This window comes from Diabrotica virgifera, chromosome 7 (genome assembly GCF_917563875.1).
Source record: "Diabrotica virgifera virgifera chromosome 7, PGI_DIABVI_V3a".
Classification (NCBI taxonomy): Eukaryota; Metazoa; Arthropoda; class Insecta; order Coleoptera; family Chrysomelidae; genus Diabrotica; species Diabrotica virgifera.
In genome coordinates this window covers 232791688-232807365 of record NC_065449.1, presented here as the reverse complement: position 1 = coordinate 232807365, position 15678 = coordinate 232791688, and the positions used below count along the sequence as shown (strand labels likewise).

Sequence of the window (15678 nt, the reverse complement as noted above, 5' to 3'; positions counted from 1 at the left end):
TCCATGGAAGATTTTTCGACGAGTGGTTTCCAAACACTGAAGGCCATTCGGTTTTCCAATGTTACAAAACTAAAGTATGCGGAGAAGATTGTCTGCATAAACAGAACAAAAAGGGTACCCCCCGTTAAGATAGGCAAAATGCCCTCACTCTTAGAATTCAATATTTTTAATTTTTTTACGTTCTGTGCAATTAAAAAATGAGATAACGCGGATTTTTAGCTCGCCACCCCCCTTACCCCTCCCCCCACAGCCAAAAACGTAGATTTTTAGATTTAATTTTTTTTAGTTGGGTTGCAATTGATTTAAAAATTTCAAAAAATTCACACGTATAGCTGAGGCTTTTACAAAACATGTCCATTTTTTACGAAACCTTAGGTCGAGTGTACATAACCTCAAATTTTTTTTTAACTTTTTTAAAACCTATAACTTTTTTTTGGAGGGGGCTGCAGGTCCAATTTTTTTTGGATTTTGTGTACTTTATCAAAAGATATCTCTCTGATTTTTTTCAGATTTTTCCGTCAGGTGCGCCATCTTGAAAAATCCGGAAAACTATTTTTTACGGGGTTTTCAAGTAATTTTCTCCATTTTATATACTGCAACATAGATCAACTCAAGGCTTTGTCAATAGATTATGTATAATTTAAAATAAATGACTATTTAAAGATTATCAAAAATTGGGCAAAACACCTTTAAACCCCCCAAAAACCATGTTGTTTTAAGTTATGTAAGGGTTTTTGCGGGCTTAATGATATTTTTTGAGATCGATACAGCCTGAATATTTTGTTTTCATTTTTTTACGTTATATGTGATTAAAAAATAAGACTAATCGCATTTTTAGCTCAACACCCCCTCCCCCTGCCCCCACAAAAACGTCAATTTTTCTATTCTTTTTTTGTTTAATGTTGCAATTAATTTAAAATTTTTATGAGGCTTCTACAAAACATATGTATCTATTTTTTATAGACCCGTGCAGGTCGAGTGTACAATACATATAACCTCAAAATTCCTTTTTAATTTTTTTAAAACGTATTTTGACTTCCAATCGATATTTTTTTAAAACGTCCAATGAATATTGTACATCTCTCTCTCTCTCTCTCTCTCTCTCTCTCTCTCTCTCTCTCTCTCTCTCTCTCTCTCTCTCTCTCTCTCTCTCTCTCGCGGACGTCCGCTTCAATACATGCTTAGCGCTCATTTTTAATTACTAAAAATAATAGTTAGTAATAAAATAATTACAAAAATTTCTTCAGGCTATTGCAGGGGAGGCTTTAAACTTTGAGTTGGTCACTTTATGGCTTTCATAATAATAATTATTAATCGAGTTATTAAGCCTTGAAAATGGCTATTTTCGCGTTTTTCAAATTTGAAAATTCATGTAACTCGACAACAGTCAATTTTATAGAAAAATCACAAGATACTTTTTTTGCTCAGCTTGATCCATAGAATCTAAAACAAATTTGTCCGAAGTGAAAAAATTGATTTTTTGAATTCGTTTAAAAAAATGTTTAAACAATTTTCCGACCGCTGTACTGCCTGGCACCTTGTGGATTTGTTATAAGTACCTGTTTTTGAGTAAGTTTGTGCAAAAAAATTAATCGGAATAATTTACCTAACGGGACAAGCACACAGCGTGGATTATGAGCCAAACGTAGATGGTTTGTAAAATACACAAAACACAAAAAAATTAGCAGCCATCTCCAAAAAAAGTTATACGTACCTATTAAAAAACAAAAAAAATGAGGTTATAATATGTACACTCGACCTTCGGGTCTTCGGGTCCATGAAAATAGATGTTCTGTAAAAGCCTCGGCTGTGCGTGTGAATTTTTTGAAATTTATAATTTAATAATTACTAACTATTCTAAATGGGAAATAAGCCACAATTTTACTAAAAAATGATTTTATTAACGTTTCGACGTCCACCACGGACGTCGTTGTCAAAATACAAAATATTAATAAATTAAACAAAAATGTTGCTTGAATCTTCTAATAATTTAATTTAATCTGACCTATTTATATAGATTGTCCCAAACCATTTTTTCAGTGCGTCACAGATTATCGAATTCTCTCTATCGCATTACAGATGGAAAATAAAATCTTTTTTAGTTAAATTGTGGCTTATTTCCCATTTAGAATAGTTAATTAAAAAAATGCCACAAAGAAATAGCTTTAGAACAACATTTATAGTTTAATTGCAAACCGACTTGAAAAAAATTAAATCGAAAAATTGACATTTGGCTGTGGGGAAGGGGGGATAGGGGAAGTGGGCTAAAATTGCGGTGAGTCCTAATTTTTTAAAATCATATAGAACGTAAAAAAATAAAAAAATATTCAGGCTGTATCGACCTCAAAAATATAATTAGACCCGCAAAAATCCTTACAAAACTTTAAACAAACATGGTTTTTGGGGGGTGTAAAAGTGTTTCGCCCAATTTTTAAATATCCTAATATACTCAGTTATTTCAAATTATACATAATCTATTAACAAAACCGTGAGTTGATCTATGTTGCAGTCTATAAAATGGAGAAAATCCCCAAAACCTCCCTAAAAAAACAGTTTTCCGGATTTTTCCAGATGGCGCACCTGATGGAAAAATCTGAAACAAATCAGAGAGATAGCTTTTGATAAAATACACAAAATGCAAAAAAAATTGGACCTGCAGCCCCCTCCAAAAAAAAGTTATAGGTTTTAAAAAAGTTAAAAAAAATTTGAGGTTATGTACACTCGACCTAAGGGTCCATAAAAAATGGACGTGTTTTGTAAAGGCCTCAGCTATACGTGTGAATTTTTTGAAACTTTTAAATCAATTACAACCCAACTAAAAAAAATTAAATCTAAAAATCTACGTTTTTGGCTGTGGGGGGAGGGTAAGGGGGGTGGCGAGGTAAAAATCCGCGTTATCTCATTTTTTAATTGCACAGAACGTAAAAAAATTAAAAAAATTGAATTCTGAGAGTGAGGGCATTTTGCCTATCTTAACGGGGGGTACCCTTACCTCCATTGCCAACTTACAGCAATTGCCAAACCAAGTTTTAATCCTTATACTATTGATGCAGATTTTATTAGTTGTTACTATTAATGCTTGTTACATTTTTTAGAGATAAATTATTAAATCATATTTTTAGATAAATTTGTTTCTTTCTCTCTTTCTTCCCTTCCTTTCACCCTATCAGGGTGTCGGATTTGGGCTAACTATTTTACTTTTCATTCACCCATCTCTTCCATTCTTTTCTATTTCCTCATACTCGATGTATGCACTCTTCAGTGAGGTTTAAATAAACAAAAAATAATACTGCAATAAACATTTTATTTGTAAATACAGTATTACACGTATTACATAATATTATGTGTTTATATCCAACCTACAAAAATTATTCAACAAAAATGTAAATTAAAATAAAGTATAAAGTAATAAAGTAAGGCAAGTAACTGTTCATAAAGATCAAATGAAATGTCTTTATCGTATGTAGTAGTTAGTCTTTAGACTTTCTTCTTCTTATTTGTGTGCCATGCTTGTTTTCAACCGTTGGCTATCATCGTATTAACAAGCTGATGAAATGTTCTCGGTCGGAAGCTATATGAAACAAGTCATCAACTGTTCGACCTGTCTATTGTCTAATATTACGCAGCCAGGACAGTTGTTTTCTTCCAACCCATCGTTTTCTTTCGATTTTGCACTGAATGTTCAACCGAAATAAGCGATATTTATGAACGAAGTATTGAACCCTTCTCATTTTTATGACAATCAATTCTCGCTCTTTGTGCATGTCTCCAGCACACGTTCATTGGACTTACTCTTTCGACTTACTCTTTTATAATTTCTTTTAGAAATGATAGATGTTTCTCGGGTTACAATACATTGAGACACAGAGACTTTGAAACCTTTGTTTGGTATGAGATATCAACATATCCAAACAGCAATAATATGAACCTGAAATCTGCTCACCTTCTGAAAACTCAGCAAAAAAGGCGTGTTTTAAAGTGATCATGGCAACATCAGTTACCTTAGAAACGTAAAGTCTAGAGTCAATTTTTAAATTACTGAACTGACAGGAGTAACCTGCAACGTTACCAATTAATTCCGACGTCGAAATGGCCGACGCCGAAACGGCTGACGTTCACTTGGCTCGATGCCCAAACGACGACTCCCAAATGACCCCGACGAAACGGGGAGCATATTTACAAATGCTCCTATACTACGGCACCAGAGTGCCGAAATCGGTTAGCCTTTGAAATACACTATTACGCTACAAACCCTCATTGATTTCGGCACCTATTAAATTATAATATTTCTATTAAATTTTGGTGTCGAAGTTTTTATTGCAATTAATATTATTATAAGTATTGTATATTTATATTTCAATTTATTGCTTGAAAAATAGGAATAGAAATGTCTTTTCTTTTCTGAAAAATGTCTTTGGCAAAGCCAATTAGCCAAACTTGTTTGTGATTGATTGCAGATTCATAGTCATAAATTTCTTATTTCATAACATAACTACTACAATATTATTTTTATAGATACATAGGTACATTTTGTTGCTTTACTTTTATTTTTTTTATAGAAATGTCTAAACTGCAATAAACCTAGCATATTTAAGAATGTGTTTTTTGACTCTAACCCGAGAAACAAAAAAAAAAACAAAAATTATAAAAAAGCCATTGAATAAAAAAAATAAATATTTTTTATTTCTATTTATTTATAGGTACAGATATAATTACTCGTACACAGTGCGTCCATAAAGTATCGCAAAAATTCATTATTAACTAAATAAACAACCTTATTAGAAATTACCGAAACAGGTCGACTTTTGATTTTAATTTATGATATTTGGCATATACATCATACTAGTGACGTTATCCGTCTGGACGTGATGACATAATCGATGATTTTTTAAGGGAGAATAGGGGTCGTATGCTAGCTCATTTGATAGGCAATTCAATCCTCTATTCAATAATATAACATTAACATAATTTTTTATACAAAGTGTTCTATTTTTTTTTATATTAAATTAATTGACACAAAAAGACGAATGTGCGTAATTTATTCAATTAAAAATACGTTTTACTGCTGTCATAAAAAAGAAATATATTTTTTTATTTGGCAAATAAACATTGCCTTTCGCTTAAATTAAATGTTCAAATTGTCAAGAGGCAGGTGGGTGGCAGCTTAAACATTGAAATTAAGCAAAAATAATGTTTATATTTGAAATAAACATTTTATTTCTGTTTTCTGACAGCAGTAAAATGTATTTTGAATTAAATAAACTATGCAAAGTCTTCTTTTTGTGTCAATCAATTTAATTAAAAAATTGATTTTGAATACCCTGTATAAATAATTATATTAATGTTTATATTACTGAATAGAGAATTGAATTGCCTTTCAAATGAGCTATCACACGATCCCTATTCTTATTGAAAAAATCGTCGATTACGTCATCACGTCCAGACGGATGACGTCACTAGTATGATATAAATATATGCCAAAAAATCATAAATTAAAATCGACCTGTTTTGGTAATTTCTAATAATGTTGTTTATTTAGTTAATAATGAACTTATGCGTTATTTTATGGACGCACTGTATACGAGTAATTATATCTGTACTTATAAATAAATAAAAATAAAAAATATTTATTGGTTTTTTATTCATTGGCGTTTTTTTTTGTTTTATTTGTTTCTCGGGTTAGGGTCAAAAAACACATTCTTAAGTATGCTAGGTTTATTGCAATTTCGACATTTATATTTGAATAAAATAAATTGAAATACACAATACTTATAATAATGTAAATTGCAATAAAAACTTGGGCACCATAATTTAATAGATGTCTTATAATTTAATAGGTGCCTAAATCGATGAGGGTTTGTAGCGTAATAGTGTATTTCAAAGGCTAACCGATTTCGGCACTCTGGTGCCGTAGAATAGGAGCATTTTTGTAAATATGCAAACGGGGATGCCCAGATGTCCCATTCCATTGGCAACATGGTATTTGAATACTTTTCATTACCGCTAAATAAATGAGACTAAAAATAATTTTGATTAATTTTTATTGCAAATTTAATTTTGTCTGAACAATGTAAATATATTAGGCCTGGATCCCCCGTACCAAAAAAGTTGATTAATAGCAAGCCGAAAATTTGTTAATAGCTTAACGGTGTCTACTCGGACAGACTTTGATGTACGGGAAAAGTGGAACAGGGGAAATTTTAATTGTGGAACAGTTTAAAAATTTGGAACGACAGATTACGAAAACGTCTCATGTATTTTGTTGGACAGAACATCCAATTGATTTGTTACCCTTTCATTAAACTCTCATGCAAAAATCAGACTGTTATTACTAACCAACATAATTCCTGTCATTTCCTTCATGTTCCACTCATTAAAATGATCAGTTGGTGATAAACATCAGTCTGATTTTTGCATGAGAGTTTAATGAAATGGTAACGAATCAATTGGAAGTTCTGTCCGACAAAATACATGGAACGTTTTCGTAGTCTGACCTTCCAAATTTTTAAACTGTTCCACAATTAACTTCCCCTGTTCCAGTGTTCCCGTACATCAAAATTTGTCCGAATAGACATCGTTAAGCTATTAACAAATTTTCAGCTTGCTATTAATCAACTTTTTTTTGGTACGCGGGATCCAGGTCTATGTAGGAATAAGTTAAATTATAGATCAGTGGTGTGAATTACTTGGAAATAAAACACATCAAAATGTTATGCAACTATATAAAATCATAAAAATTGCATCTAAATATCAGAATTGTTATCTTGTTTTCTAATAGATATACAGTTGGTGATGTCATATGTATTTGTTAAATTTATAACAGCAATTGCAGTTTTTCTGCAAATATATGATTGTCACTCCTTAAAATAGGAATATCTATGCAAACTTCTATCGTCTGTATAAACTAATTACAGTAAAAGTGCATTTGTGCACTGTTATGATGTAAATATCATGATTTATAATGTTCTTAGATAAACATGAAACCACGGCATGTAATTTTTGTTGGTAACATTGTTCCCATATAAGTAATACAACGATATTTGGTCCAATGAAGTTCCCATAAATGCAAAGACCGCATTTAAAAATGGTAAGTATCTACAGTAAAATTATATTAATTAGATAAAATTTATATAAAATCAATTATACATATAAACTCATTATCAGTCTTGAGTCTACAACTCTTTGTTTTTATTAAGCTCTTTTTGAACTGTTTTATTATTAGTTTCCATTACTTTCTTTTCCTATTTGCACTTAAAACCTTTCTCCTCTACGCGTTCATCTTCTTTTCCTTTCAGCCTAACATTTACTATTGTATTCAATTTATGACTTTATATAATATATAACATCATTATCAGCCTTGAGTCTAGAACGCATTATTTTTCTCGAACGGTTACAGCATCAGTTCCCATTCCTTTCTTTTCTTCCGCGTGGTGTTACTGTAAGTTCTCCTTCTTGGTTTTTAAATATTTCTTCCGTGCGTTTGTCTTCTTCTCCTTTTATCCGTACTTTGACTTTTATCTTATATTTAATAAATTATTGTACTCAATTTATTCATTTAAATAACATCATTTTCAGCCTTGGATCTACAACGCTTTGTTTTTCTTGAACTGGTACAGCATTCGTGCATATTTCTTTCTTTTTTCCGCTTATACATACTATAGGTTTTCCGTCATTATTCTTAAAACCATTCTCCACTGCGTTTTTTCGCGAAATGATTTATCCCATTCCATAATACAGGACTCAATAAGGACTCATCCCATTTTTTTCTGCAGAATCTGGCCATAGTAGTTTATTTATTTTGATGTATCGGTTAAGATCAGGCTCACTTTAAAAGTGGTAGAAAAGAAAATTTCCAGCGCCTTTTACTTATTTCGTCTTGCTGTAAACTTATTCTATATTATCTAAGTAGTGTTTTACCAACAAACAGGCTAGGTTCACTTAGTAATTTTTCGTTGTCGTCCATTTTTCTGGAATGTAATGAGAGATATACAGGGTGTTTCATTGGTAAAGTAACATACGTTAACTGTAGAAAGAGGATACTTAGGTGGTCTCAAAGACACCATACTTAATGGGTCTTACTCCATTAATAACAAAGATACTGGGTGTTTTATCTATTTTGCAATTTTTTTAATTGGTTCATAACTTTTTGACCACACTGTTTATTTATTTTATATTTGGCACGCAAATATCATTTAAGGCGTACAATAAATTAGTTTATTTACAATTTTACAAAAAATATTGGAAAAATTTTTCTGTCCCAAAACAACACCCTGTACATTAAATTTGTTTAAAATGGATTTTTCAGTTGAAAAGAGGATAAAAAACTAAATTCAGTGGTATACCTTGAATTTTCGGCAAAATGATTTTTCTGGTGAAATTTGGAATTTGAATTCTGAAATTAAGTGAATTGCGAGAGCTCGTAGAAAAAAAATTGAAATACAGCTTACAACTTGTCAACCACACTGTATATTGATTTTATATTTAACACGCGAATATTCTTTTAGGTGTCCAGTCAATTAATTTAATTACAATTATAAAAAATCCAGGTCCAGAATAAAAAATATTGTATAAATGTTCCAACCCAAAAGAACACCTTGTATATTAAATTTTTTAAAATGGATTTTGCATTTGAAAAGAGTATGAAAAACAAAATTAGTGGTATACTTTGAATTTTCGGCAAAATGATTTTTCTGGAAAAAATTTGAATTTGAATTCTGAAATTATGTGAATTGCGAAGCTCAAAGTAAAATAAATTAAAATATGACTTAATTTTAATGAATACCATTATTTAATCTAAATTGGTAAAATGTTAACATTTGCATCCATAACAATAATTTTTGACGACCCCCTCTGTGGCTCAGTGGTAAGAGCGCTTACCTTTGGATCGAAAGTTCCGAATGGTCGTGAGTTCGAATCTCACCAGGGTCAGAAAGTTTTCGTTTATTATAAATTAATAAATGAAAATAGTTTCTGTCCTTGTGGGATCGGTACTCACCGGAGGGACTGCAGACGTTCGGATACAATTACCGTCTCTTTGTAAAGACAATGACGTCGACTTTGCAATGTAACAAGACACTTACTCAACACACACAGTACACAGTACACATGATGCTAGGTACCTAACTATAAAAATTTACCGTACCTACGTATAAAACACTAGTATATTACTTTATGAGGCGGAGAAGCATGACTTTTCTTGACGCGCCCGATATTACGCGCCGAACGAACTGAGGCGCGTAATAGAGGGCAAGTCAAGAAAAGTCGCTTCTTTGCCGAATAAAGTATACTATTTTTTCTTCAAACGTAGCAAAATCTAGAATGCCTCAAACGACATGGGGGCTGGAAATCAAGCACGGTTGCCGAAGGATATATAGAGGATTCAATAAGAAATAAGAACGATAATGCTCAAAAAATTTTAAACCCTCATGATTCGCCAACATCGGGAATGATTGCTGAAAGTTGTGCTCGACCATCAGTATCATCAAAAATTACCAATGCGTATCAAGAGTCGGGAACATTTTTGCACGGTTTCAATTTTGAAAATGCCTCATCAACTAATTGTACTTTTAATATTACTATAAATAAAAATGATGTTTAATTGTTGTTAATGACATTTGTATTGTTGCTTTGTGACATGTTTCATATTGTTGCCATGACAACATTTTTCCCTCCGCCGTAAAGAAATGGGGAAAAAAAAACTGCTGCCGGCGGAGACATCAAACTTTGACAGGATCAAGTTAGATAAGTAATGTCATCATTATTTGACGTTTGAAGAAAAAATAATTTTTGATGGTGGTAATTTTGAATAAGTACTTTAGTTTTGAATAGTGATTATGCTGCAAATTTTCGCTGTTTTGTTATAATTTTTAGCTATTTTGTTGATTAAAGTGATGTATTCTTTATTGACCCTTTATTATTTATTCATTATTTAAAGATGGATATTCGCCAAAAAATATTTTTCACACATAATAAAAAAAACACTAAAATATTAAGTGAATGAAGTGCCCATTCAACATTAAAATATTAAGATTTTACCAATTTAGATTAAATAATGGTATTAATTAAAATTAAGTCACATTTTAACTTTTTCTACAAGAGCTCTCCCAATTGACATAATTTTAGAATTCAAATTCAAAATTTTACCAGAAAAATCATTTTGTCGAAAATCAAAGTATACCACTAATTTTGTTTTTCATCCTCTTTTCAAATGCGAAATCCATTTTAAAGATACAATATGTTTCTTTGGGTCGGAATATTTACACAATATTTTTTAAACCGGACCTGGATTTTTTATAATTGTAAATAAATTAATTGATTGGACACCTAAAAGAATATTCGAGTGTTAAATATAAAATCAACATACAGTGAGGTTGACAAGTTGTAAGCTGTATTTCAATTTTTTTCTACTTAGAGCTCTCGCAATTCACTTAATTTCCGAATTCAATTTCAAAATTTCACCAGAAAAATCATTTTGCCGAAAATTCAAATTATACAACTGAATTTAGTTTTTCATCCTCTTTTCAACTGAAAAATCCATTTAAAAAAAATTTAATGTACAGGGTGTTGTTTTGGGTCGGAACATTTTTCCAATAAAAATAAAAAAATAAAAAAATAAATATACAGTGTGGTTAAAAAGTTATGAACCAATTAAGAAAATGGCAAAATAGATAAAACACCCAGTATCTTTGTTATTAATGGAATAAGATTCATTAAGTATGGTATTTTTGAGATCGCCTAAGTGTCCTCTTTCTACAGTTAACGTATGTTACTTTCCCAATGAAACACCCTGTATTAGTGTTATTCATATAAATTGCTTTGTTCTTTTTTTAACTTCTGCTCTTTTCCGATTAAGATTTATAATAAATTAATAACTTTTAATAAATTTTGTTTAAGGGAAAGAAACAGTTGTTTCTTAATGCGTTTATAATATTAACTACAGTATGTGTAACTAATACTGAAACAGCCAGTGACAAAATCATCTTCCTTCATCAAAAAAACAAACCAATATCTAAAGTAGAACCACTTAGTGGACCTTGCTGTGTTTTGCCGCTATGTACACACGCCCAGTGTTACCAAACGATTAGCTGTGGAGACCTTTGTACCAAAAAAGAATTATTGACACAAACGTAAGTACTGAGTGATTATTCTCCTTGTAGTATGGTATAACTAGACCCAAACCCAGACATCCAAAGTGAAAGTTATTCTCCAACACCAAATTGTTCTATATGGTCCACATAATGTTCAGAAAAAAGTCACACCATTTTGAGCGTCGGGTTTGGGGGGGGGGGGAAGAAATCGGTAAATTCTTAGTTTTTTAAGTTTTTCGTAAATATTTTTAAAACTATACGATTTAGCATAAACAACCTTCTATACAAAAATGTTCTACATTAAATTTGAAATACAAAAGGCTCTATGCATAATCCTTCTAAAATGAACGGTTCCAAAGTTACGGAGGTAGTATAGTATAATTGGTCCAAAGCCTAACTTAAAATCCAAAGTAAAAGTTTTCCTCCAACACCAAATTATTCTATATGGTCCACATATTGTTCAGGAAAAAGTTACACCATTTTGAGCGTCCGGTTTGGGGGGGAGGGAAATGGGGAAGAAATCGGTAAATTAGTAGTTTTTTAAGTTTTTCGTCAATATTTCTAGAACTATGCTTTAGCGTGAACAATGTTCTATTTCTATACAAAAATGTTCTACATAAAATTTAAAACAAAAAAGGTCTTACACAAAATTGTTATAAAATCAACAGTTCCAGAGTTATGGCGGGTGAAAAGTGGAGGTTTTCGATACTTTTTATATTTTTTGGGCAATTCCCTACTGATTTTCTTGAACAGGATTGTGTTTTATAAATCAAATTTGCTATTTCTGTGGCCGATGGTATGTTGTGATAAGCCCTTGAAGAAACGTCAACCTCACCACCCAAAATTATCATCAATTGCCCAAAAAATTTAAAAAGTATCGAAAACCTCCACTTTCACCCTCCGTAACTCTGGAACCGTTGATTTTATAACAATTATGTGCAGCACCTTTTTTGTTTTAAATTGTATGTAGAACATTTTTGTATAGAACATTGTTTATAGTCCTGTCGCCAGGGGGGATAGAACGGCCTCCTTTATTCAAATATACTTACCCAAGTTTTTTATGTATTTTGACCCGTAGAACACGAATTTTTTGGGTAACAGTTGATCCGGATGTCGATAAAATTGTTATAAACAAAGAACTTCAGGAATTACATAACAGCGATTTCTCGCAAAACAAAACATTTTTTCGTATTTTTTGGGTCATTCTAAGCAAAAAATGTTTCTACCATTTTTTTTGGTAGGATTCATAGTTTTCCAGATAACCGCTGTTAAAATTTCAAAAAATCGAAAAATTGCAATTTTTGAACCCGAATAACTTTTGATTTAAATATAAAATAGCAATACTGCTTACCGTATTTGAAAGTTCAAGTTAAATTGTATCGGTTTTGATTATTGTCATTGCTAAAAATTTATTTTTTTATTGTCATACAAAGTTATAAACACATAGTGTTTCCCGTACCTAATACATGCGTTTTAATACATCCTACGTAGATATTGCCTCGCTTGCACTAGTACCTAATCTACCTACTTGTTCGATTTTAAATGAGAAATCATTGAAATCATCACTCACGCACTAGGTGTTTATTACTGTATATAGCTTTGTTTAAGAATACAAAAATTTATTTTTAGCAATGCAAATAATCAAAACCGATAAAATTTGACTTGAACTTTCAAATGCAGTAAGCAGAATTGCTATTTTATTTTTTAATCAAAAGTTATTCTGGTTCAAAAATGGCAATTTTTCGATTTTTTGGAAGTTCAACCGCGCTTATCTCGAAAACTATGCATCCTACGAAAAAACTTGCTGGAACATTTTTTGCTTAGAATGACCCAAAAAATACAAAAAAAATATTTTGTTTTGCGAGAAACCACTGTTATGTAATTCCTCAAGTTCTTTGTCTATAACAATCTTATCGACATCCGGATCAACTGTTACCCAAAAAATTCGTATTCTACGGGTCAAAATACATGAAAAAAACTTGGGTAAGTCCATCTGAATTAAGGAGGCCGTTGTACCCCCCCTGGCGACAGGACTATTACGCTAAAGTATAGTTTTAGAAATATTGACGAAAAACCTAAAAAACTACTAATTTACCGACTTCTCCCCCATCTCCCCCACCCCCAAACCGGACGCTCAAAATGGTGTATCTTTTTACTGAACCATATGTGGACCATATAGAACAATTTGGTGTAGGAGGAAAACTTTTATTTTGGATGTATGGGTTAGGCCTTTTTTTGAACCAATTATACAATACTACCTCCGTAACTTTGGAACCGTTCATTTTAGAAGGATTATGCATTGGACCTTTTTTATTTAATATTTAATGTAGAATATTTTTGTATAGAAGGTTATTCATGCTAAACCGCACAGTTTTAGAAATATTGACGATAAACGTAAAAAACTACGAATTTACCGATTTCTCCCCCCTCACCCCCAACCCGACACTCAAAATGGTGTGACTTTTTTCTTAACAATATGTGGACCATATAGAACAATTTGGTGTAGGAAGATAACTTTCATTTTTGATGTCTGGGTTATGCCATCTTTTGGATCAATTCTATCATACTATTGATTTTTTATACGACTGAAAAAAATTAAAATTTTAAATCGAAAATCTAGAGGTATTTTGGACATCTATCAAATAATATTGGCTTTTATTCATAGTTAAATCCATAACAATTAAATTAATATTTGGGTAAAGAGAAATAAGTAACAAATAATAATTTTTCCATACCTGATACCTGAGGATGCATAATAAATTATACTATGCGAAACAAGGCAACATATTCAACATTTAATCAAATAATGCCTGGTTGCACCAACAAATCTCAAGCTCCAGCTTCCCAGCTCAACTTATAGTTAAGTCTAACTTACGTTACACCATAATTTTCGATTCTTATCTACGCAATATAAGTGACAATTCATTGTGAGAAGGAGAAGCTGAAAATTGATCTAAGACTCAATGGTACAACGCGTATGTTTCGTAAGCTGAGCTTAAAGCGCGTCTTAAATGGCGACCAGGCATAAATGTTGATGTCCTCTAAAGACAGACACTAGAAAACAACCGAGTAAATGCTAAAGTAAATCAAAAGTAAATAACCATTTCCAATTTCGTTGCAACATGAAACTACAGCCGCATAATATTCTAGTTCAATCAGAGAGTGAAGCAGGCACTTCTACCGGTTTCGAAACTTATTAGTCTCTCATCAGTAGGCACATATTATGCTGCTCTCTGACCCAACTAGGACAAACACCGGCGTGCAGTCACGGATTGCAACGAACGAAATGGCAGGGATGCCCTAGCGGCAACTGCTAGCAAAAGACTAAGTTTTCAATCTAATAGCACATAAAATAATACCAAAAATATTATTATTCTTTAGTCTCAGCATCTGTTATGGCTTGCAAATTTTAGAAGCCTCGGTAGTGTAACCAGAGAAGGTTCCCATTGTTTTCAATCTGGTGGGATGTAGAGTAATATTTTTGGTATTATTTTATGTGCTATTATATTAAAAACTTAGTCTTTTTCTAGCAGTTGCATCCCTGCCATTTCGTTCGGTGCAATCCGCGATAGCACGCCGGGGTTTTTCCTGATTGGGTCAGAGAGAGCAGCATATGTGCCTCGTGATGAGAGACTAATAAGTTTCGAAACCGGTAGAGGTGCTTGCTGCACTCTCTGATTGAACTAGAATATGATGCGGCTGTAGTTTCGTGTTGCAACAAAATTGGAAATGGTTATTCATTTTTGATTAACATGTTTTCTCTAATTGGAGTACGAAGGGAACCATTCTCGTTGGAACTTTACCGTGCTGAGCAGATGGGACGTGAATTATAAATTGTAAACTTCCCTCTTCTTCTTTAGTCTCAGCATCCGTTATGGCTTGCAAATTTTACAAGCCTCGGATGTGTAACCAGAGAAGGTTTCCATTGTTTACAATCTGGTGAGATGTAGAGTAATATTTTTGGTATTATTTTATGTGCTATTAAATACTAAAATATTTATTGTAAATAAATATAGAATATTTCATTTATGTTTTCAGTTTAATATTTTATTAATTTTTAGTCAAGATTACAGTACTTCTGGATATAAGATAAGAATAGCTTACACCAAAACAGATTGTCACTTTGAAAAATGCCACACTTTCCAACACTCCTGCCATCATTGTCCAGATCCCAATAAGGATAACTTTAATATACAGAGAGTTAATAAAATATGTAAACCATGTTATTATTTATAAAAATTAGTTTGTGTTTAAAAATAAAAGGTAATAAATAAAAATATTTATAAAAAATAATATTTTTTATTAAAAATCTAATATTACATGACTTTGCGTTTTATCACAGATTGTTTTCTTAATTACTAAAGGTTTTCTCGATAAACGTATAAATATCTTTAGCCAAAACTGATGGCTGTTCTAGAGCTGGAAAATGTCCACCATCATAATAAGTCAGGTGAATCAAATTAGGATATTTCTCCCTCAAGATGTCTTCGCAGAAGAACATTACTTCGTATCGAAATCTTGCACAGCCAGTGGGCACTTTAATTGGTATGCTGAAAGAAAATTATTATTACAATGTAAACAACAAGGATAA

The 15678-nt window shown here is 31.7% G+C and overlaps 2 protein-coding genes across 2 annotated transcripts in view; one reads left to right on the top strand and one right to left on the bottom strand.

Annotated features, from left to right (window-relative positions):
• Positions 1-6774: 6774 nt before the first annotated feature.
• Positions 6775-15380, top strand: LOC114348276 (uncharacterized). The gene is made up of 3 exons (XM_028298874.2): positions 6775-7087; positions 10894-11126; positions 15149-15380. Exons 1-3 carry the CDS (start codon positions 7064-7066, stop codon positions 15321-15323), a joined length of 432 nt encoding a protein of 143 aa, XP_028154675.2. The 5' UTR covers positions 6775-7063; the 3' UTR covers positions 15324-15380.
• The window catches only part of LOC114348266 (juvenile hormone epoxide hydrolase 2), a 26189-nt gene continuing 25877 nt past the window's right edge, over positions 15367-15678 (bottom strand). Inside the window, exon 5 of the mRNA XM_028298866.2 lies at positions 15367-15637. Within this exon, the coding sequence (XP_028154667.2) occupies positions 15439-15637 (199 nt within the window). The 3' untranslated portion in view covers positions 15367-15438. The remainder of the gene's footprint in view (positions 15638-15678) is intronic.

Coding starts and splice junctions, on each gene's coding strand:
- LOC114348276 (XM_028298874.2), top strand. CDS start 7,064: ATGCAAAGACCGCATTTAAAAATG. Junction 7,088..10,893: donor AAAGACCGCATTTAAAAATG/GTAAGTATCTAC, acceptor ATTTTGTTTAAG/GGAAAGAAACAGTTGTTTCT. Junction 11,127..15,148: donor AAAGAATTATTGACACAAAC/GTAAGTACTGAG, acceptor ATTAATTTTTAG/TCAAGATTACAGTACTTCTG.